At 37.7% G+C, this 22,950-nt stretch overlaps 1 protein-coding gene across 1 annotated transcript in view; it reads right to left on the bottom strand.

Moving 5' to 3' along the window:
- Positions 1 to 4,460: 4,460 nt before the first annotated feature.
- The window catches only part of LOC122815635 (deleted in malignant brain tumors 1 protein-like), a 281,322-nt gene continuing 262,832 nt past the window's right edge, over positions 4,461 to 22,950 (bottom strand). The window contains exons 8-9 of the mRNA XM_044088309.1: positions 20,284 to 20,348; positions 4,461 to 4,928 (exon numbers count right to left, since the gene is read on the bottom strand). Coding sequence (XP_043944244.1) covers positions 4,461 to 4,928; positions 20,284 to 20,348 — 533 coding nt within the window. The remainder of the gene's footprint in view (positions 4,929 to 20,283; positions 20,349 to 22,950) is intronic.

The following is a 22,950-nucleotide window of genomic DNA, read 5'->3' on the forward strand; positions in this document are numbered from 1 at the left end:
CTGATCATTTATTATTCTTGTTCTTCTAACTGCCTGTATTATTTCCTTAAAGGTGCAGTGCTTGTTGATACATTTACAAAAATATTAAATGGAAGGGGCTGAATACTGACCCTTGAGGAAACCAACAGAGATTGGGTGAAATGCTGAACAGTTTTCTTGCCATTTAGTTTCATGCTGACAGATGCATAAATAACTTTGAAACCAGGAGATGGAGGGGGTAAGTGAGACCAAGAGTTGCATGTTCAAAAAGGAGCTTTTGGTGGGAATTTGTCAAAAGCTTTGGAAAGGTCAAGGAAAAGTGAAGAAACAAGGTTTCCCTCATTTCTATATTGGTTTACTATTCTGGTGAAGTTGAGGAGGGCTGTAACAGTATTGTGGGTGGGCATGAAACCATGCTGGGTGTTGGAGAAGAGGTTCTATTTGGTTATATGTTTCATAAGCTGAGAGTGAATCCATTTCTTGAGAATTTTAAAATGGGGGTGGTAGGATAGCAATTAGTTACTAGTTTGTTAACTCTGTTGAAGTACCTCCTTTGTGAAGGGGTATAATACTGGATTTTTCCCAGATGGATGGGACATAGTTTTCAGTTATTGACTGGTTGATCAGGATGGAGACTGGGAAGAGTAGTGCTTCTGGACCTATTTGATGAACTCGGTGGGGAGATTATCAGCAGCTCAGGTTGTCAGTTTAAATTTGGCTAGTAATTTTTTTATGGTTGATGTTGAGACAGGATGAAAACTAAAATACAGTGTGTTGCTTTCATGAATAGATGAAAGTTGGAGGGATGAAGTAAGGTGATGATTGATTAGTGGTAGAACTGACTGGATAAAATGAGTGTTGAACTGAGTGCTAAAGTTGAAGGAGAGAGTGTAATGGTGTGACCAGGGTGTAATAGTGTATTTAGAGAAGGCTGAAAAAGCTTGGGGTTGTTTTGGTGTTTTTGTTGGACATTACTGCAGCATGAGTCATTGTCAGATTTAACAAGAGCACGGATTCTGAGATATGTAAAATTTTGGTTGGTATGTTCTGTTTTATTCTTATACCATTATTTCCATACTTTATTACTTTGCAGCATGAGATGTTTGGTCTCTTTTGTCAGTTATGTTGCTGTGATAGTTTTTACCCTTCTTGTCCTAACTGGTGCTAAATCATTTAAAATTTTTAGGAGGGTGTAATTAAAGCAAGTAACTGCTTCATGCTTTACTCTTAATACATTCCAGTTGTAGTGGGACAGGGCTGTAATAAATGTGTCTTTGTCAAATTTAAATAAATTACGGACTTGTTTATAAATTATTTGTTTGGATGAACCATGTTGTTGTCTGATTACATAGGTTGGAATGTGGTCACTTATCTCTGGTAAGAAACCAGAGGATTTTATATTATGGGGTTTGTTTGTCAATATCCAGTACAGCATGGACTGCCTGTTAGTGCTTTGGTTGACTCTTGTGGTGGAACTTATTAGCTGGGTAAAGCTGTATAGGCAAATAGAGTCCTTTGGGTAGCTGCAGCTGCTCTTTATGGATTGCCAGTTTATATTTAGGTTACATAAGATAAAAGGTTTCCTGGGGGATGTTGTCAGATAACAAATGTAGGATATTTTCAGCTGTGGTAATGTTCTTGCCTGGTGGAATGTATACTGCTTAGATACATACTGATTTATTTTCATAGATTTTGACACATGCAATTAGAAGTTCAGCATTATTAAATTTTGTGATATTTCGATGGGTTGGAGTTATTCCTAAGTTGTTTTTATAAATAATATCAATACCACCTGCACTTTTAACTTTTCTGTCCAGTCTGAGCATGTTAAACCCTAGGGGATGATTTCATTGTCAGGTATTTCTTGTTTTTGCCAGGTTTCAGTGGCAATTAGAATGTCTGGGGAGTAAAAATCTAGACATACATAGATATCATGAATTTTGTTGCAGATATTTCTGATGTTAATGTTGAAAAGAATGAGGTTACATATAACTGTTGATTATAACATATAAGGTAATTATTAGAAAAGAGAAATCCAAGGTATGAGGTGTAAGCAGTTGACAAGAAACAGTAAAATGATATCCACAAAAAATTCTTGTAAAGAAACTCTTATAAAAAACTTGAACGCAAATTTATTTTAAAGTAAAAAGCGTTTTCACTGCTCCAAATACACAGCAGCTTCTTCAGAATGAAAACACACGTTTAAGCGCCAAAAAGTATTTAAATATACAAAGGGAAATGTGTCAACAGACATCACTTCCTGCCAAGGCGCTGTATCAATAGAATAGTCAAACAGTCAATATATATAAAACAAACAAATAAATAAAATAACCATAACAATTAAAATGTTCACTAAATGAACCATTATTAAAACTAGATAATAAATAAAATTTATATTTATTATTTCACATTTTAATACTACATCCCTTAAAAATACCTGTTCTATTTTGCCTTAATTTTAATGGTTCATTACCTTACATTATAATAATATTCTAATATTCTAAACCGTACATCATTCTATAAGTATCAAACATCTGCTTATCTCTAAACCTGTATAACTTCATATCACTACTATTTTCATAGGTGATCAATGGTGTTAATTATTTATTTATTATATATATGTTGGATCACTAATAACATACCTAAATATACGTATTGAATCTTAACAGGAAGATCCAACATTGAAGTCCTATTTCATATAACTTTTTAATCTAAGAACTGCTGAAATATTGCAGTTCTCATTTAAGCCAGGAACATTGAAGGCATCATGTTTAATTTGCCATTCAAGTTCATGTAATTCCAACATAAGAGAGAGAGGTCCACCTCTCACATTAGGAGAAAGATGGTCAATACCCATGAAAGAAAACTTGTGATCTGGGTGATGGGAAATATGCTTAGCAAGAGCATTATCTAATTTACTATTCTTAATGGTGTAAATATGTTGATACATCCGTTCACTGAGTTTCCAATCCATCTTACCTATATAAAATGCTGTACAGCATTCACAAAAAGATGCATAGATGACAGATCTAGTGTCACAGTTAATATTGTGATGGATATAATATCTTCTCCCCTTAATGAGAAAAGATTCACCCGTTCTAACGAATTTATACCTGTTACAAGATCCACATGGTAATTACCCTTTTTGTCTATTAAATTGATTGGTATATGATTTTCTTTGCAATAATTCTTTCAAATGTTTCCCTTTTCTATACACCACTCTTGGAAATGGTCCCAACTTTTCTAAAAGGAAAGTGTCGTTACTTATAAAGTGCCAATTCTTAAAAATAATATCAAATATGTATTTAGAATCTTTACTAAAAGTAGTAATGAAACAAGTTGGAAACTTAACTCTCTTATTGGCTATAGAATCCGTATGAGTTGAACTTGATATTAAAATTTCTTGTGAATTGTTAAGTGAAGGGATAGTCTGGATTTCTAGGTTTTTATTTTCTTCCAATAAAGGTTTATAAAAACCAGTAGATCGTTTAAATTCTACTTCTTCTATAATCCCATCAATGAGGGTGTCCGGATACCCTCTATTAAGGAATGAACTTCTCAAGAAAATACATTCCTGTTGAAAAGATTGAATCGTATTACACATACGGACAGCTCTCACTAACTGTCCTTTCACTATTGATCGCTTCTGTTTAATTGGATGTAAGCTAGTATAATGAAGTAGAGAATTACAATAAGTTGATTTTCGAAAAACCGAAGATAAATACCTTCTACTAGTTGTATCTTTGGTCAATTTCACATCTAAGTAGTCGATTTCATCAGTGGAAAAATGATAAGTGAATTTGAAAAAACTTGTCTCATTTATATAATGTACTAAGTTTTCTGCCTCTGAAGCATCGCCATGGAATAATATAAAAATATCATCAAGAAAACGCGTGTACAAGCAAAGATAGTTTTTAAAGTCAGGATTTTTTTAATATAAACTTGTTTTCCCAAAAAGCCATAAACAAGTTAGCAACGCTTGCACCGCATGGAGAACCCATGGCTGCTCCTTGTTTTTGGAGATAATATTTATTGTTGAAAATGAAAAAATTAGAACTAAGAACTATATCAAGGAGTTCTGTAACAATATCAATTTCATTTTCAACAGCCTCAAGGTCATGTAACATTAATGCTATCCACCCAATAGCTTCCTGATGTGGAATGGAAGTATAAAGATCGATTACGTCTATAGTAAGAAAATTATTGGAATTATCAAATGTGATATTATTAATATTACTGAGGAAAGACCATGAATCCTTACAAACAACTGAGATATTTTTAATGTATTTACCTAAAATATGGTCTATAAGGCTAGCACAAGGGTGGGTCATGGACAGTCTTCCATCTACTAATGCTCTCATAGGAGGATTCCCAAGATCTTTGTGGAACTTGGGAATTCTGAACATAACAGGAAATTTTGGATACTAAATGTCTAGGAAGTTATATAAATCAAGATTAATCTTCCCAGCTAAAAACATATCTCACAAATAACCTCTAATCCTTTTAAAAATAACGTTCATTTCGTTAAGGGAGGAAGGGCTGTAAGCTGGTGAATCTAAAACTGATGACATTTTCTCTATGTACATTTCATCATCTAGAATAACAAGTCCACCTCGAACTGGGAGAAGGTTGAGGTTATTTAAGGCCATTCTCTGCTCTTTAGTTATGTTCGAGTTAGGGAGCGGGTTGTTAGTCCCAACCCGACCCTTAATATGTCTAAAATCTACTTCGCAAACTTTTTCAAAAATGCGTAATCCAATATGCAGTGGAGGGTTAAAAATACTAGATAGTTTCAAACCAGTTCTAGTATCATTAATTTCGTTACTAAACAACAAATCCAAGTTAAGTTTCCTAACAAAACACTTCAAATCAATGATAGTTTTTGTTAAATCAAAACGAACACTAGGAATAAAAGTATTCCCTCGAGCCAATAACTCAATAAGATCAGACTGTAAACAAACACTTGAAAAATTGTACACTTAAAAATCACCTTTAAAATTGGTCTGTATTATAGGATACTCATGAATAGCATTCTGTACATCATTATCAAACTCAGTCGTGTCACTATCATCCAAAGAAAGGGCCGAACTAAATAGTTTCGACCCCTGTTCCTGGTGAAATAGGTCCGTTGAGGTTGCGGACCTAAAAAATGATTACGGTTACTATTGTTTCTCTGATATTTCTGTTGATCACTATTGTTGCCATTCCTACCTTTATTTGAACTATTACCTTTGATCCTATTACTAGATCTCACCCCATTATTGTTTACAACAGTTTGCCCATCACTATTATCGATGGGTACCAAGGGTGGGTCATGGTCATAAGTCTCAAAAGTATCTAAACTGTCAATTCCAGTAGGAACCTCTCATGAAGGAGGTATTTGTAATTTGGGATAGGCTTGATGTTGTTGGTATGCAGTTCTATCCCTAAGCAACTTTTTAGATTTATTTTGTTTAAGCTTCACCATTAACACATCAATACTATTGCATATTCTATTATAATCAAACTTGTATCTTAAAAAATCAGAGTCAAGTTTGATAATATCATCAAGGCTGTTAATTTCTACTATAAGCCTAGAAATATTGGAATTATAGTGCTTAATTAACAATTCAAGCAATTGAGACCCCTGCCACTCAAACAAAGCCATCAAGTCTGTAAAAAACAGAGGGTCTTGAATAAGACCCGATGGTGAAAAAGCACTCCGCAGGCCTTTAGGTATAATGTTTTCACTCAGGCATTGTTGAAAATAAGAGACTTCAAGCTGTAATTTTTTTAACTTTAGTAGTCTCATGTCCAATTTCTTTAAATTGTCAATAATGGTATCAATAGAAATAGACTGCCCCTGCATACCCGTAGCCGGTCGCTCCTCGGAAGAAACTACTGAAAAAGTAAAAGGTTCCAAGTTACTGATCCAGTCTGTTATAGTAGGAACGCCAATAAGCCTCAGGTCAGTGTTGGAATTACGATTAGAATCTTCAGCATTAATAGCAGATGAATGCGTTAGGTATAAGAAAGCAAAATTGCAGGTAATAACCTGTTTGACTCAGTTCCATTATGGATTCTATTTTCAAAGGAATCCATACGAGAATATAATGAATCCATCTTACCAGTTCCGAAAACATTTGGTTCACATATTTCCCTTTGTATATTTAAATACTTTTTGGTGCTTAAACTTGTGTTTTCATTCTGAAGAAGCTGCTGTGTATTTGCTTTAAAATAAATTTGCGTTCAAGTTTTTTATAAGAGTTTCTTTACAAGAATTTTTCATGGATATCATTTTGGTGTTTCTTGTCAACTGCTTACACCTCGTACCTTGGATTTCTCTTGTGTTTTTTTCTCGTACCTGGTTTGTAATTATTAGAAAAGTAACTTAGAGCACTGTATACAAGTAACAGAACTAAGTATCATATCAGTTAAACATTAACAAGATATTCACATTATTTGTAAATTCATTTAAACGTGGCTTCATTTGTGCAAAGAATATAGAGTAAATAAATGTAGTACAGCATTTCATCTTTCCAGGGTAAAAACATTTACAAGCGGTTTCTTGCTTGATATATTATTCCAGTTTTGTTTGGAGACATTTACTGAGATCTGGGATCATACCTCAGTGGGGAGCTGGTTCTTCCCCTTAAACACTAGTTTGGGTCCTTTTCTTGCAGTGTGGTCTTTAGAGGCTGGGACTGGCCAAGTATAACAATGTTGAATATAAGACTGATAAGCATCAGCATTGATCTACTTTGGACAGGCAGCCAGTGGGCACACATGAGTTGGCCAAAATGGTGTGCCAGGGGGCCTAGGAGGTACAAATCCACAGATTTTATTCTCTGCCATCTGAAGTTTAGCATACTACTGGAAAAGTAAAGGGAATAAATAGGTAGAATGTATTCCAGTTTGGAGATCAAAACATTCTTGGTGAGGCATAACTGAGATTTTGAAGAATGGTGCGGACATTTGTATAGCAAAACCTTAATTAAGATAGAACATTCTTAATTTTGTGATTTTTGTGAGTCTAGTGGATTTGGTTAGGGTATAATAGAACCCCAGGTATTTTTGATGAGTGCCGGCTAAGATGGCATCACCAAAGCTGTCCTTCATAAGGATGGGTGTTTGTTTTAAATTTTCTTTGGGAAGCCAAAAATCATAACACTGTTTTTTTTTCTGGGTTAGCTATTAATTTGATGCTGTTGTTCTACTTGCAGAGGACCACTAGTATAATATAGGCAAAAATTTTAATAACAACTAAGCTCAAATCACTTCTAAAACTCAGAGATGATACCTGGCATACATGAAAGGCTAGTCCTATCCCACTCAAGAGGCAAATATACTCCCAACTCAGACGTCTCACATAACTAGCTATAAAAAACAAAAAGCCAACACATGTAGAAAAAAGCTTGTTAAATAACTCTTCTAAACTAACCTGGAAGGAAGTTAATTAACAGTAAAGAAAACTCAAACAATTCCACAAAACGTGGCGTCATCAACATCAGAATTTCTCTGAGTTTTCCAATCTAACCAGCCCCCTAACCCTGACACAGGTGCTGCCCCCTAACACCGACACAGGTGCTGCCCCTAACACCGACACAGGTGCTGCCCCCTAACACCGACACAGGTGCTGCCCCCTAACCCTGACACAGGTGCTACTGATCCGTCTGAACCCCCCTCTCTTCATTTCACTATTTCCTCTAAACATAACCAAACTAAAGACATAAAACCTCCCTCATCTTGAACAAATAAGAACTGATGGTCCAGAAATCTCAGATGACCTTCATTCCTTCGTAGGATCATATTGCAGTCCCCCTGCAAGATATATTTAATGGTATGCCTTACCAAAATACAATGGTAAAAATCTGAAAAGTAGTTATAATAAAACCTAAGCAACAAACCCAATTAAAACACATCAGTACATACCAATCTTTATACTTCACATGCTAAGAAAGATTCTAGAGAAAATGCTCACAACTGGCCCAATATATTGTCACTTACAGTTCTCACATCCCACAGACAGCACATCTTCGGGACAAGTCACAGTATAAAGGCAATGTTATGGACCTCACTGATGAAATATTATTAAGTTTGCATAAAAGACTGCTGATTGGTACAAAGCATCTTCTTTTAACACCTTGTGGAAATGGGCAACAGCCAATACATGTGTCATGGTTTCAGAACTATCTATCTAGTCACCTATTCTACATCAATGTTCATTCCTCTTTCTCTCAGTCATCTAACCATCAAAAAAGTGTTCCACAGCACACTCATATTCTTGGTTTACTTAAACAAAGTGCCCTTTGACCATAGGGTGGTGCTAGAGGGGAGCTCATAGAGTACAGGTCCACCTATGAAAGTGTATGACCCCTTCCCCCAAGTGCTGTAGTCCCCATAACACTAAAGGTCCCTCACCTGGCTGAGCATTTGCAAGCATGGTTATCACTTTCTGCCCTGGGCAAACAAGTGCAGGTGATTCTTTCTCCAAGTGTTCATACATCACAGGAGAGTGTGGTTCTTGTAAAAAAAAAAACCTCAGATGTCTTTTACTGCATTTTTAAACAGCGGTCATGAGGAATACTTCGAGATGTCTTTTACTATGTTTTTTAATTAGCAGCAATTGAGAGATGTTTTCCTGCATTTTTTAAGTCAGAGAAGAGGGCTTTTACTACATTTAGCTGCAGGTGTGTGTGTAGTACTCTAGCTAGCAGTTAAGTTACATATTCAGAGTCAGACAGTTGGAGAATCAAACTGTGTACCCCAGTGGCATCTCATGAAAAGGTTGGAACCTTAATTCTCCACAACTGCCAAACCTCCTTAAACAACTTTTTTGGTAAATCAATTAACGGTTCTCGTTGTTTGGAAAAATGTATGACAATGAAATACCTGTTGTAGTTCTGATAGTTCTGTTAACCTTTTAAATGAATTAGAGTTGTCTGGCATTTATGGCTCTGAGCTGTGAATGAATTGCATCTTATAGTCAAAGTATAGGTTTTAAATCCTTTCACCTCAATTTGTCTATGATGCGACTATGAACAAGTCACTCAGACAGTACTCCTGGATCAACCGTGATAAGGGATTCTTTTTCCAGTGAGTTTACCTAATTAAACTGATAAAAAATAGTATTTAAAATGCGTACATTATGGGGCCTCATCACACCATTTATTTTTGTCGGGAATTCTTGAACAAACAAATTGAGTGCAATCTTGGCCTATTCCTTGGCATTCTGACACATGTTTCTGGATTATTTTCACTAAATAATATAAGGCATGTGAGTGTCAGACTTTGTGTTCATAGGAAAATACTTTATAATGTAAATGTGTTATTCTAATAACTTTCTCTGTATATAAGATAAACTTTTAAAAGCTGCTCTTGATTTTGATCTTGGTTTCTGATTTTTGAGATTTTTGTTGAGGGTGGATAGAAGTTGCACTGTATGGGTCTGACATCAGCAAGCAGACATAGTTTCCTGGGCCATTATTTATGAATTTATTAATTCACATGATTTCAAGCAAATATCCAAGGTGTACAGTCATACAAGTGACTGTAACTGATGGGCAGACTTCTATAGGTATGTGTGCACACATGCATGCAGGTTAAAGATCAAAGTATTAGCAATGTAGTGGGTAGAATGAACTAATAATAACTGAAATAGGGAGAAAGGCTAAACTTGTTTTTCCTCAGTATTGGTAACTGGAGATGCTAAATGAGAATATGACAAAACTTTGATTATTTTTTTTTTGGGGGGGGTATCCTGGACTGTTTCAACTTATTCTCAAGTCTCTAATGTTTGATAAGCTAAATTTGTGGGAAAACACAACACATTACAGCTGCTATATAACTTTTTTTGTCTGAGAAATAGTGTAAGAAGAAATGTTTACATTGTAACTGATTGAATGGGGTTATCAAGTAACTTTTTATGACTTTAAAGTCCATAGTATAAACATTGTGTGTGCTTCCTTTCTAGTTGTTAGTACACATGACATATCTGTTCCACATTGCGAAAGATAGTGTAGTGTTCTGCATTTTGGAGAAAGAGAAAGGGTTGACTATGACAGTAGTATCTTTAATTGTTTTGCTTGCTGGTGTTATGGATAGAAAGATATTTATTAATGTTGCAAGCATGTACTTATCTGTATTGCCTGATTGCTTGATGCTGACTGGAGTTGATTGTGTGTTTTTTCTCTCTGTCTTTCTCTCTCTCTCTCTGTCTCTCTCACACCCACACACACACACACACACACACACACACACACACACACACACACACACACACACACACACACACACACACACACACACACACACTTTTTTTAATGAGTTGTTCACTTACTTCTTGTCTGAGGCCTTGGACTTTTGCATTTTGATTTATTTCTTTATTTATTTATTTATTTTACATTTGTTTACCGGGTTAGTCCAACTGGATACATATCCATTTAGTAAAAACAAGACTTTAAGTTACATAGAAATGATTACATGATAACATGGTAGGAAGAAACACAACTTAAACATGTCCATTTTCAGAATAGATCTAACAAGACTTTGAATTACATACATAACAAATTATTGGTAACATGGTAGGAAGGGACATCAATTTAAATCCTAGCTATAAATTAAGTATTCATGTGATATGGAAATAGGGATGAACTAGACAATATTGAGGTTTTACATTCAAAGCTCAGAGGAGAATAGTGAATTATAAAGAGAGAGAGATGGCATTGGGAAATAACATGAGGGATGGGGATTTTAGGACTAGTTCGGTTTAGTACAAGGACAAAGCCAGTGAGCTTTTAAGAATAATTTAAGGTTACTTTTGAACTGGCTGAGAGAGGTAGTTAGTCTTAGGTTATGACACTGTTTGAAGATCGGAGGCAGCTGAGATTGGTATAGGGGGTTAAGAGTTTGGTCAGTGAGGGGGTTTTATCAGGTTCCTTTATTATTTTAAATGCTTCAGTAAGTTGGTTAAGTTTGAGAAGATTTATTTCTCATTAGAGTCTCTAATGGTTGAAGAACTGGACATGTGATAAAACAAGTAGAGCATTTTAACTATGCTGTGAGCTCCCTCCCTACTTGTTAGTAAATGTTTCATTCAAATTTTGTCTGTTGTGCTTATGAGATGTAGTATATTGTTTCATAGTTTGAAGATGGAAAGTTGACTATGGCTGCAGTTTCTTTAATTCTTTTTCTTGTTGGCACTACGGAAGTTATGGTAATATCAAACTATTACGAAAAATCTGTGAGCATGTGAATATGTAATATCAAACTATAATAAGTCTGAAATGAAAAAGCCTCAGCTTAAGAATTTAAGGATATGGAGTTTTAATTTTCTCAGTCATTAAAACTACAAATTCTTAAAGATTTCTGCTAAGACTTGTTCATAGACAGTTGTAATAACATTCAGAAGCTAATAACTGCAACATTTAAAATCCCTCACATGAAAAAAAATATTCAAATTATAAAATGTGTTATTGTGACCAGACTGTGCCATTACCTCTCAACTCTCCCTATTTTTGCAGAATGCCACTGATTTTGCTTTAGACATTTGTCCTGTCCATCATAAAATGTTTGATTTTCTGGTACATCAATCATGATTACAGACAGTCAGCAATGCCAGTCATTACAGTATTAGAATTCTTATTGTTCCAAAAATGCATATTGATGTAAAAGCTGTTATTCTATTCACATCCTAAGTGAATTAGAGCTACATTCAAAAATTGTTCTTGATCCCCCCCCTCCATTATTTTGTCCAGAATTGTACCTGGTTAAAGCTTTATAACCTGGAGCCTATCTTGTGTCCTTCTGTTGTTTTTGGATACTTTGCTGTAGTTTTGCTGTAGACACAAGGACCTGCATACAATTTTTTTTATTGTTCATACTTGTATTGGTGTAATTTCACCAAACCAGAAGTAAAATACTAAGCAGTTAACGTTATGCATTTACTTGGTACAGTTTTTGTCTTTAGCAGTTCTATTTTCCTTGGAATGGACTGAAAAATGGTGCATTCTCCATTGGATGTAAAAGATCCACAGCACTTATCAAAAAAGTAGGGGTAATTCCCCAATGTGTCCTGGCCAAATTTCCTCTAGTCAGTATGAATAGACCTCAGATCTCCCTTGAAAAGAGGCCATTATCCTAGTAAGATTATCATGGTCAAATAAATAAAGGAATGAATAAATAATGTTTGCCACTGTCTCTCAGGGATTTCATTATACTTTTGCACTCTGTTAATACATCAGAATAATAAAGCTGTTACTTTGTATCTCAATGATACTGCCTCTGTAAAGTATTCTTGGAGGCTTTTCTCCCCAGAATCCACTCCAAGCCTTCTTTATACAAGTTATGATAGGCATAAAGAATTAATTTTTTAAATTTCCATGTGAAAAAATGGCAGTAGTGTGAGTCCTGTTTTCTTGCATAGCTTCTTGACTCTATTTCCTTTTTTTTTGTTGAATTACTGACTTTTTTTGTTCACAGAAAGGCTCATACATGTTTATTAGCAGTTGTAAATGTGCAACAAAATAAACTAGAGGAACTGCGTGTTTTAAGGTTTTCACTTTTTAGCCCAGGTGTTAGACTCAACATCCCCTCTGAGGTTTCAAAACTATCATTGTAATCCAGGAGCTGTTATTTTACCATTTCTGCTTCTACTTCAAAGCAATTTTATTCAACATTTAACCTACATTGCTATTCACCAGTGCCTGTACCGGGAACATGTGTGTTTTGTCTTCACATTTGTCATATGTGCTGTATTTGATTAAAAACTATTTTCTTCCAATGCAGCATTGAACAAAGTAGATCCAACTTTCTGTTCTTGAATTTGAGTTAATGGTATTTTTTTCTCTTTCTACTGGTGCACAGGTCTTTTTGCAAGATGTTTTCCACCTCTCTTGTTTTGGTAGTTACCACTTGTTATACTTCAGCTAGACTATAATCCTTGAACACGGCAAATGAGAGGTTTTTCTGTATTGTGTACATGCCAGGTTTTGTAAGATTATAACATTCATTGTTTTTTGGTAGAGAAATACTTTTTCATTTTTAACAGTGGTTATGGATGAGCTATCACCATGCAGCATGCATTCTATACTTTATTGGTACAGTGTTTCTTTTTTTCATCATGTTATACATGCCCCACCAACTAGTTACTGTGCAAAAATAGGAACCTGGGGGGTATGACTGTTTTTGACCTACCCCAACTCCCCACATTACTAAATGCTAATGACATGGTCCTATTGTGCTAAATTCATTGCCCCAGTAACCTTCAAAAAGATCTACAGAAAACTTCCTATTACTAATATAGTGTCTCAGTGATAAAAACCTCCTACTTAGCCCCAGCAAAACTAAATCCATGACTTCAGTGATCAAGCAAAATCCTAAGAAATCTCCACAATCTGTACAGATATATGATGACAACAACATACCCACAGACAATAATACATGATTTAAATACCTTGGTCTTCAGTTTGACCCATTTCTAAATCTATCTCTCGCTCTCTCCCTCTCTCACTTTCCTTCACCTTTAACTATATAAAACATGTTAATTGCCTAATATCTTGGGCAGGGTCAACAAAATCTGTACCTTTCTTTCCAAGGTATTCAATCAAGAACTGCAAAAGAGAAAGGCATTTCTCTATCCCAAATGAAATATGACCTTCATTTGTTACATTTGTATCACAAAGAAGTTCAGTGCAGATTTAATCATTAATAAAATGTACAGACTATTCATAATTTCCTTAAAAAATAACCATCACTAAAAACATTAGAAAGGACAAAGTGGCTCCTAGTAAAACAGAGAATTAGAACTACACCAACGATTCTCTCCCTTAACAGCAATGGTAAGTAAACAAATATACTCACTACTGACTCTGAAGCTAGAACTACATAGCAGCTGCATTACATTCTCCTCTTAAAAGAAAACACCACTGCACAGACCATTGCTTCTCAGATATCACTCAGCTGCACAAACTTTTGCAGAATGACTCTGATTTTTCTGATAATTCACTGAGGATTATAGTTAGTCAGTAATGCAACAGAGTTTCATACACTTTATTGCGACTTGTAATACATCTGGAAACCCCTCACGGACCTCCCCCCAACAGACAAGACTGGAGGACAAAAACAAACCAGTAAGATTAACTAAAATCTGGAACCATTCCAAAATACCGCTCTCAGAATATGAACAAAAAGAACTTGAGAATGGGCTCACCCTTGTACCCTGCAAAGAAGCAACCTGACGCAAACCATTACAGCCATCAAATTCTTCACCCGGAAGCTGAATCTTAAAATATTTTTTCATGACAAGGCACCATGTGAAAGGTTAAACAACGAGACCACCCCCACTAGAGATGGAAGAAACCCAGCAGCTTCTGTCCCCCTCTATACCCATCCATAACAGCTTTTGAAAATATATCTGAAGCAGAAATTTGAAAACTACCAAAGGCACCCCCAAAGAAAAGAGCTATATAACTTGAAACCTCAAGAGATGAGGGCACTAAAAAACATCAGTAAGGACCACTCTCAAAACATTATGAAAGCAGACAAGGGAGATGGTATCCTAGTACCTGTCACCTCCTCATACAATGAGTGTAGCTCATCCATGCTCAATAATTCCAAGTTCTGTGAACCCTGTAATATCAGCACTATCTAAACAGCATACAAGAAGACTCTTCCAGAACTTACGGTCCTCAGTGATGAACACCTAATGAGTGACCACTTGTTTGAATTCCTGTTTGTGACCGAAACCAGACTACCACAGTATTTTGAGATACCAAAGCCCCACAAAAACATCAGGGGCCTTACATACAGACTGGTCATTCCCAGCAGAGGAAGTATAATGAAACCCATGCCAGTCTATCTGGAGATCCAAATCAGACCACTAGACAAACGAAACAGCTCCTTCATTCTGGACATATCTGATTTTTTTAAGGAAAATAAGACACATCCAAGTAAATGGGGATGAGATCCAAGTCACAATAGACATCAAAGCAGTCTGCATGGTATTGCCCCTTGGCTATTGCATTAAAGCCATAGTTGAAATCTACCAGGAACTCAGAAATACACTCCTTGAAGCAACAAAAATAATCAGCAGACTCCTAAAATTTCTTTCGGAAACAACTACTTTAAATTTGGAAACCAACACTACAGGCAAACCACTGGAATTGCCATGGGAGCAGCCATGGCCCTCAGTCTTGCAAGCACTGCAGTGGGCAAACGGAAGAAGGAGATCACTTCCAACTCAACTCAACTTACAACAACTATATGTGCTGTTACTTTAGGTACGTTGACAACATCTTCCTGACTTGTAAAGGCAATGAGTCACAACTAAAAGAGTTTCTCCAGCACATAAATTCATTGGTTCATATGTGTTTACTAGGCTAACAGCCACAAGGCTATTTTTAAGCCTAGCTATGCATCCCAAATCTCAGACAAGTTCTGATTCACTTGATAAGTTTAAGCATGGACCTGTGACATGAATCATCTGCAGGCTACTTGTGTCCTTTAGAGACATGGGTGCCAAACCAGGGATGAATTTCTGGTTTCCCATCCAATTGAACAAGTTGCACTTGAATTGGGTTAGGGAGGAACTCAGCTTCATATGGATAGGGAGCCTGTTCCATAGATGTGGTAGTCTCTGGAATACATACATATCTCTCCAGCAGAACCTATTTTAAATACAGGCAAGGATTATGTCTTTAGAATGGGTAATTCTCATGCTGTTTGTTTTGCGGATATGCAGGAGGTCTATCAGAGTGGGGCCTGACAATGCCCTGTATACCAGGAATAAATCTCCCCTCAAAAGCCTGTAGAAGACAGAATACAGGGAAAGGGCCTTGTGGTGGTCTGCATAGGATATTTTACTTATGCCTTGTATTCTTTTAGTGAGGAACCTCTTTGGATGTTCCAATTGTTGGATATGCCTGGTTAGGTAAATACAAAAGGGGGCATTGTACTCAATGATAGGTCTGATGAATGCTGAATACAGTGGAACAATGACTTCCTTGGACTTAGTTGCCATGCCTTTGTTTACAAGTTGCACAAGATAGAATGATTTCCCCACCACTGCAGACACATGATGGTCAAATGCTGGATTACTATCTATGTGTGTCCCTAACTCCCTGACTACTGGGTCAACTCTAAGGGGTGAGTTTTCAACATTTATTTATTTAACGTTTGTTAACCAGGAAAGTCCAACTTGAAACAAAGCCAATTTTCAGTGGAGACCTATGGAGAAATGCTTCAGATGCATGTTTTTGTAATGTGGGAGGAAACCAGAGCACCCAGAGAAAACCCACATGAATGCAGGGAGGACATGCAGACTCTGCACAGATGGCACCCCAGCCAAGAATTGAACTGGTGAACCTCTTGCTATGAGTTGACAATGCTACTGCTGTACCACTGTGCCGTGACCATGGTAACATAATAGTTACCATGGATGGATGACTTCCCAAAGGATACTATTATGCATTTTTTGGCATTTAGTTTTAGTCCATGGCTGACACCAGTTGTTTGTCTGTGTCAGCCCCTCCTGGAGAACATTTCAATCAGTGTGAGATTCAATGACAGCTCCTAATTTGCAAGCATCTGCAAATTTAGTCAGCTAGAGACCACTGCCATTGGTCTTGACTTCAGAGAAGTAAATGCCAAGAAGGAGTTCATAGGTTCATAGATTCATAGGTTTATACTAGGCTATCTGCCCTAAGGCATTTATAAGCCTAGCCCAAATTTTTGTGGCTTACGCCACCCCTTATATGAAAAAATACTGTGCCCATTAGTTTGTTGTGCCTCTGTCCAGCAGTGACACAGAGATGATTCCCGGGATAAACCTACGATCTCCCATCCACAGGTCAAGATTTCTCTTGAACAGAGCCAGCGAGGTGCTCTGCCTCACATGGATCGGGATTTTATTCCACAGCATAGGGAGTCTCTGAGTGATAAATCTATCCCTCCAGCACGTCCTATTTATATCCATGCTAAGGTTTAAGTCACTTGCTCTAGTGGTTTTGGTGGATTTGGATTTTTTTGAGGTGGAGCATGTCCATTAATTCCGGATTGGACATGGCCTTGTATGTCAGGCACATGTCACCTCTGAGCAGATGGTATGCAACTGAATAGAGCTGGAGTTTCTTCAATCTGGCAGCATATGACAGATTTTGGAGTCCCTTTATCCTTTTGGTGAGGAACTTTTGGGGTCTCTCCAATTGCTGCAGATGTCGGGTGAGATACATCCCGAATGGGGCATTGAACTCGATCATTGGTCTGATAAGTGAAGAGTACAGGGAACAATGACCTCACTAGATCTGGATGTGAATCCCTTCATGATCAGGTGGGCAATGTAGAAGGTCTTTCTAACCACTTTAGCAACGTGAGTGTCAAAAGAAAGGCCACTGTCAACCTGGGTCCCCAGGTCCCTGATAACCTCTTCTGTGCTTAGTGGATTGCCACCTATATGGTAGCTTGGGGTTACCTTGTTTTTCCCGAAGGGTATGACTATACATTTTTGGCGTTTAACTTCAGGCCATGGCTCTGGCACCAGCTATCTGTTTCCGTGAGTCCCTTCTGAAGGATATCCGTGTCCGATGCACTTTCCACTATGGCGCCCAGTTTGCAGTTGTCTGCAAACGTTGTCAGCCAAAGTCATCCCATGTTGGCCTGTACTTCTGAGAAGTAGATGCCGAACAATAGGGGGCCAAGGACCGAGCCCTGTGGGACACCACTTGTGACCAGCTTGGAGTCTGACATAGCGCCAGCAACTCTAACCCTGTGGGTTCTGTCCTTAAGCCAGTTTGCAACCCATCTTGTGACATATGGGTTTACATTTAAGCTGGTAAGTTTTTCTACAATACCCGAGTGGGGTATTGTGTCGAAGGCCTTTGCAAGGTCAAGGTAGGCTTTATGGACTGCCTTTCCCTCATCAATGGCCTTGGTGACTGTTTCGAAGAAGTCGACCAAGTTCAAAAGGCATAATCTGCCCTTGACGAAGCCAAACTGGGTCGGGTCCAATGTCTGCAAGTCCCCTATATCTTTGTTTATGAGCTCCATTATGATCCTCTCCATAGCTTTGCAGACTAGACTTGTTAAGCTTATGGGGCGGTAATTACCAGGGTCCACAGAGGCACCACCTTTGTGGAGTGGGACCACAGTTGCCGTACGCCACTCCTTGGGCACGTATCCTGTGGTAAGGCTGAGATTAAACAGCTGCCTTATGTGCGGGTTTAATTCCTCATTTAGCTCATGTAGCACACAGCTGGGGACACCATCCGGTCCCATTGATGCTGTGTTTTTAGCTTTAGAGAGAGCAGCTTTCACCTGCGCATTTGAGATGTCTGGGAGGCTACACTCTGCTGGGATAGTTATCTCTCCTTTAGGGAGGGAGAGGAGGGTGAAGTTTGCACTGAACCTGTCTGCCAGTATGTTGGCAATGTCTGTGGGTTCAGTGATTTTTGTATCATTTTGGACTAATTCTGAGCATATCTGGGAGTTTCCACCCAGGTTCCTAACATAGCTGAAAAAGGCCTTATGATTGTCCTTTAAATCCATGGCAATTTTTCTCTCAAAATTGGCCTTAGTTGATTTTGAGTGCTCGTATTTTTTTACTAATAATGATCAGGGGTGACTTCCCTTTTATGGATTTTGTTCTATCATGTAATAGCTTTCTCCTCTTATTATAAAGTTTGTTAATGGCTGGGGTCCACCAGACTGGACGTTTGCCCTTTGTGGAAAGAGTCTTGGTTTTATTTGGGATTGCCTGATCCATGCAGTCCTGGAGGTGTTCATAGAAGGCATTTGTAAGGGCTTCTGCAGCTTGGGTTGTGGTTTCCACTGGCTCAGTGATTGTGATCCAAGGACTGATCCCTCAGGGACTCCACTTGTGACTGGCCTCTTTATGGAGGTGGAGGCCACACTTCTAACTTGCTGGGTCCTGTCTGTGATCCAGTTGGCTATCCACTGGGTGACATATGGATTTGTATCTAATCTTTTGAGTTTGTCAACGAAATGCCTGAGTGGGTATTTTGTCAAATGCCTTAGCCAGGTCAAGGTAGGCATTGTAAATAACTTTGCCCTCATTCATTGCTTTGGTGACCTTCTCAAAGAAGTCCATCAGGTTGAGTAGGATCTGCCCTTGACAAAACCAAACTGAGTTGAGTCCAGTGTCTGGAGGTTTACTATATCTCTATTGATCATCTCCATGATAACTCTTTCCACGGCTTTACATATAAGACTAGTGAGACTTATGGGTCTGTAGTTTCCAGGTTATGTAGATGGCTTGGCCCACCTTTGTGTAAAGGGATGACTGCTCCTTTTCTCCAGTAATGAGGCATGAAACCTGTTTGGAGGTTACAGTTAAATAGTAATTCCAGAGGCACTGGCAAGTCATGTTTCATGCTATTTAGAAGGCATCCTGGGATATTGTCTGGGCCCATTGATGCAGTGTTCTTGGTCTTAGAAAGAGCATTAAGGACCTGTTCTCTAGTGACAGTAGGGGGAGTTATATTTGATGATATTTCTTGAGGGAAGGTTGAGAGGAAGAGAGGGTTAAAGTTGGAGCTGAATTTATCAGACACGAGGTTTGCTATGTCTTCTGGCTCAGTATAGGTGGCCCTATTTACAATGAGCTCTGGACACAATTGGGTATTGCCTTTGAGGTTGCAGACATAGCTAAAGAATGCTATCAACAATTCCACGTCATTCCTAAGGTTTACCACTATGCAAAGCAAACAATCTGCAATTTTTCTGGACTAACTAATCAACATATCAACCGCTAACAGCAAACGTACCAAAAACTCTAGCAGAAACCTACAAGGGAGAACTTCTTCTTACACTGCAGCAGTATGCACCTCAAAACCAAAAGAAGTGTCATTAAATCCAGGGGCAACGGATGCACAGAGTCTCAAAGGAATGGAACAACTTCACAAGGAACATGATTAACCTTGAGAAAGACTTTTTAGCCAGAGGCTACTGCCATATATTCATGAAAAATATTTTGGAGACCATTTCTACCAGCAAAATTAAGGTTTCAAAGTACCTAGACTACTGAGACAACACCAGAAACACTATAAGAAGACACAATGACAACAGCCAGGACCAACACAGTACCAGTATCAAACTGACCTACTCACTCAACTTCCAGAACCTCAAAAGGATTATCAGTAACAAATGGGTAATAATCAGCAACAACACCTCTCTTAATAAGATACTTTCATCTAACCCTCATTTTTCCATCAGGAGGAACATGGATATTGGGTTTTGTTGAAAACATCTCCCTACACTCACCTAACTTTACCAAAAGGTACATTCTCATGCAGTCCTCTTAGATGCACTTACTGTCAATATATGAGCAGAAAAGATGGCTTCTTCTGCCCCAACACAAAGTTTTTCAAATAACACATCTATGAGAAATATAAGTCGGATAAAATAGTTTACAGAGCCCAATGCCAACAATATGATGCATTGGACAGTGGGAAAACTATCAACAAACTTAAGACCTGACAAGCTAGACACTTCATGGACATTAGGCAGGACTCACGTACCAGTGGTGATTGCAGAAGAAGTCATTATGGGCACATTATGGGTGCTGTGAGGAGCACTTCTGGCTGACATCAAAGATTGAAACAATACTAATTTCATGAACATTAATTGTACTTTAACTGGGAATGAGGTCCATTCCTGTCATGGTAATAAAAACCCAAAAGACTTGGGAAATTAAAAAAAAAAAAAAAACGGTTTAGCAAGACACATAAAAGGAAAATATGGATCACAACTTATTTTGCTTTTTCATCCTGGAGCAACTGAACATAAGGCTATACAAAGGCAGTACCAATGACTTATTAGAGAAAAAAGAACTCAAATAGTAATTCAGACTCCAAGTGAACAAATAGCCAGGCCCGAGCGCCTCCTTTTCAATTATCAGCATACTAAACCTAAGAAAACTCGACTACCACCTATACTACTAATACCATAAACCGGACCCAGATGAACATACAGCTTGCATAAACTGTTTAATGCTATTCAGATGAGATAAATTATGCAGTTGGTTGGTAAGGTAAAGGGATCCACTAAGTAATATCTGTTTCTTTTATTCTGTCTGTTAATAATTCAGTCAAAAAATGTTTATCAATTTTACTTTTATTATTACTATTGGTTATTATTATCTGAGTCTGCGGGTCTGCCAGCACATTCTTTTCAACCAAGTTAACACGTTTTCTGAATTAAACTGTTGCTGTCAAAACCAGTAAGAAACACCATTAGCATTAGCTGTGCTGTAGTGTTTTTTGACTGTAACACTACTGGTATGCTTTTATTAGCTTTTTTCCAAGGGGCGATAGCTTAATACAAAACTGGCTTTTGCATCATCCTCAGGTTCATCCTCTCTTTATTCCCCACCTCGCCCTCTCAACGCTTGGTATTTACATACCCCAAAAACTTGTCAGGCATGAGCCTAGTCTGTCCTAAAATGACATCCTTTGGATATTAACCACTACTTCTTCCAGTATGTGTTTGTCATCTCTCTCCTCAAGTATTGACTTCATCAATATATCCTCCAATAGGCCTAATTAGCACCATCAGGATTGCTAATCTGCTTTCATTTCCTACAGCAGTTCTTCCTGGTCCACATTAGCTGGGCTCTTGGTGCAAAATTTTAAGTATCCTTATCCACCTACTTATGCTGCTTATTCTCCCCTCTTACATATCCTAACAATGATCTTTTTCTTCCCTATAGTAGACCCCCCCCGCCATGAGATGCTAATTCTTTCTGTAGTGTGACCGGCATACAGCAAAGACAGAGTAGTAGTTGCTCTTAGATGACCAGCTATACCTCATTCAAAGATGAACACCAATGCACAGGGACAAGCACTGCTCAACTCTGAGTTACAGGACCTCTAGCATAACCCAGGCAACCACCCCAAGATCAGATCCACTTAATGTTAAGATATCAATATTTTAAGATTTAAGATTTACATGTCTCAATATTTACATGTTTAATTCCATCAGCTTATTGATCCCAGCAAACCCACAACAGAAGACCTGTAAGCACCCTCCCTTCTCCATTATATGTTATTGCCAAGACAGCACCCTTTTTATTTAGGTCAGATACCCACAGCTAGCCCAGTTGACTGATTTTTTTCTAATCGTATAGCAATTCCCTTTTATTCGCTGAAACTACAAGGAACTCCAAAATGGAGGCACTGCACATCAGAATGGCTCTTACTGGTTATCGAAAAAGTAAATCTGATCATTACTTAAACATAAGAGGAATTTCTAACCAGTTCATGAACAGGAGGAAGTTATTGAGATTATTTTCAACCTCTGAGATTACCCCCTTTTTATTTTCTTGGTATTCAAAGCAAAGGATCTTTCTTTAACACACAAGGACAACATTGGTTCTGATCCATTTACAACCCAGCAAGAGCATGCTGCACATCTCCATGCAGCCCCATGTATACCTCTCTCTCTCTCTTGCAGTACTGCCCTGCACTCATTACATCCGAGTGACGCCTCCAGGTGCATCTGCAGTTACCTCGTCAAATATTACTTGCTCATACTTGCATTAATAATTCCAAAACCATGCTACATCCAGGGTATCAGAATATTTAATCTTGAAGCATACATGATGGAGTTGTAGTGGAGGGAATGAGTTGGGCATTGGTTAATTCCCATCCCTCCTAAGCAGGATAATTACACCATTCTAGCATTATTCCTTATGACACGTCAACCACATCTTCCTTCAGATGTACCTAACTAACAAACATTTGATCTGAGTAGACAAACAGAAAATCTTTCTATTACAAGCAGATCTGATGAAGCATTCCCCATGAAAGTGCTTTTTTAAATCTCCAAGGATACACTTTCATTGGTTTTAAAAAACAGCATTCCCTCCTAGGAATACGTCCCGTTCATGTTTTGTGAGTTTTTTTGTAGAACTGACACTTAACCCAAAAGTATACATAACAAGTTTATCATTTCTCCTGGATCTAATATGTAAGTCAAGTT

This window comes from Protopterus annectens, chromosome 1.part1 (genome assembly GCF_019279795.1).
Source record: "Protopterus annectens isolate FY-2018-M chromosome 1.part1, PAN1.0, whole genome shotgun sequence".
Lineage (NCBI taxonomy): Eukaryota > Metazoa > Chordata > Ceratodontiformes > Protopteridae > Protopterus > Protopterus annectens.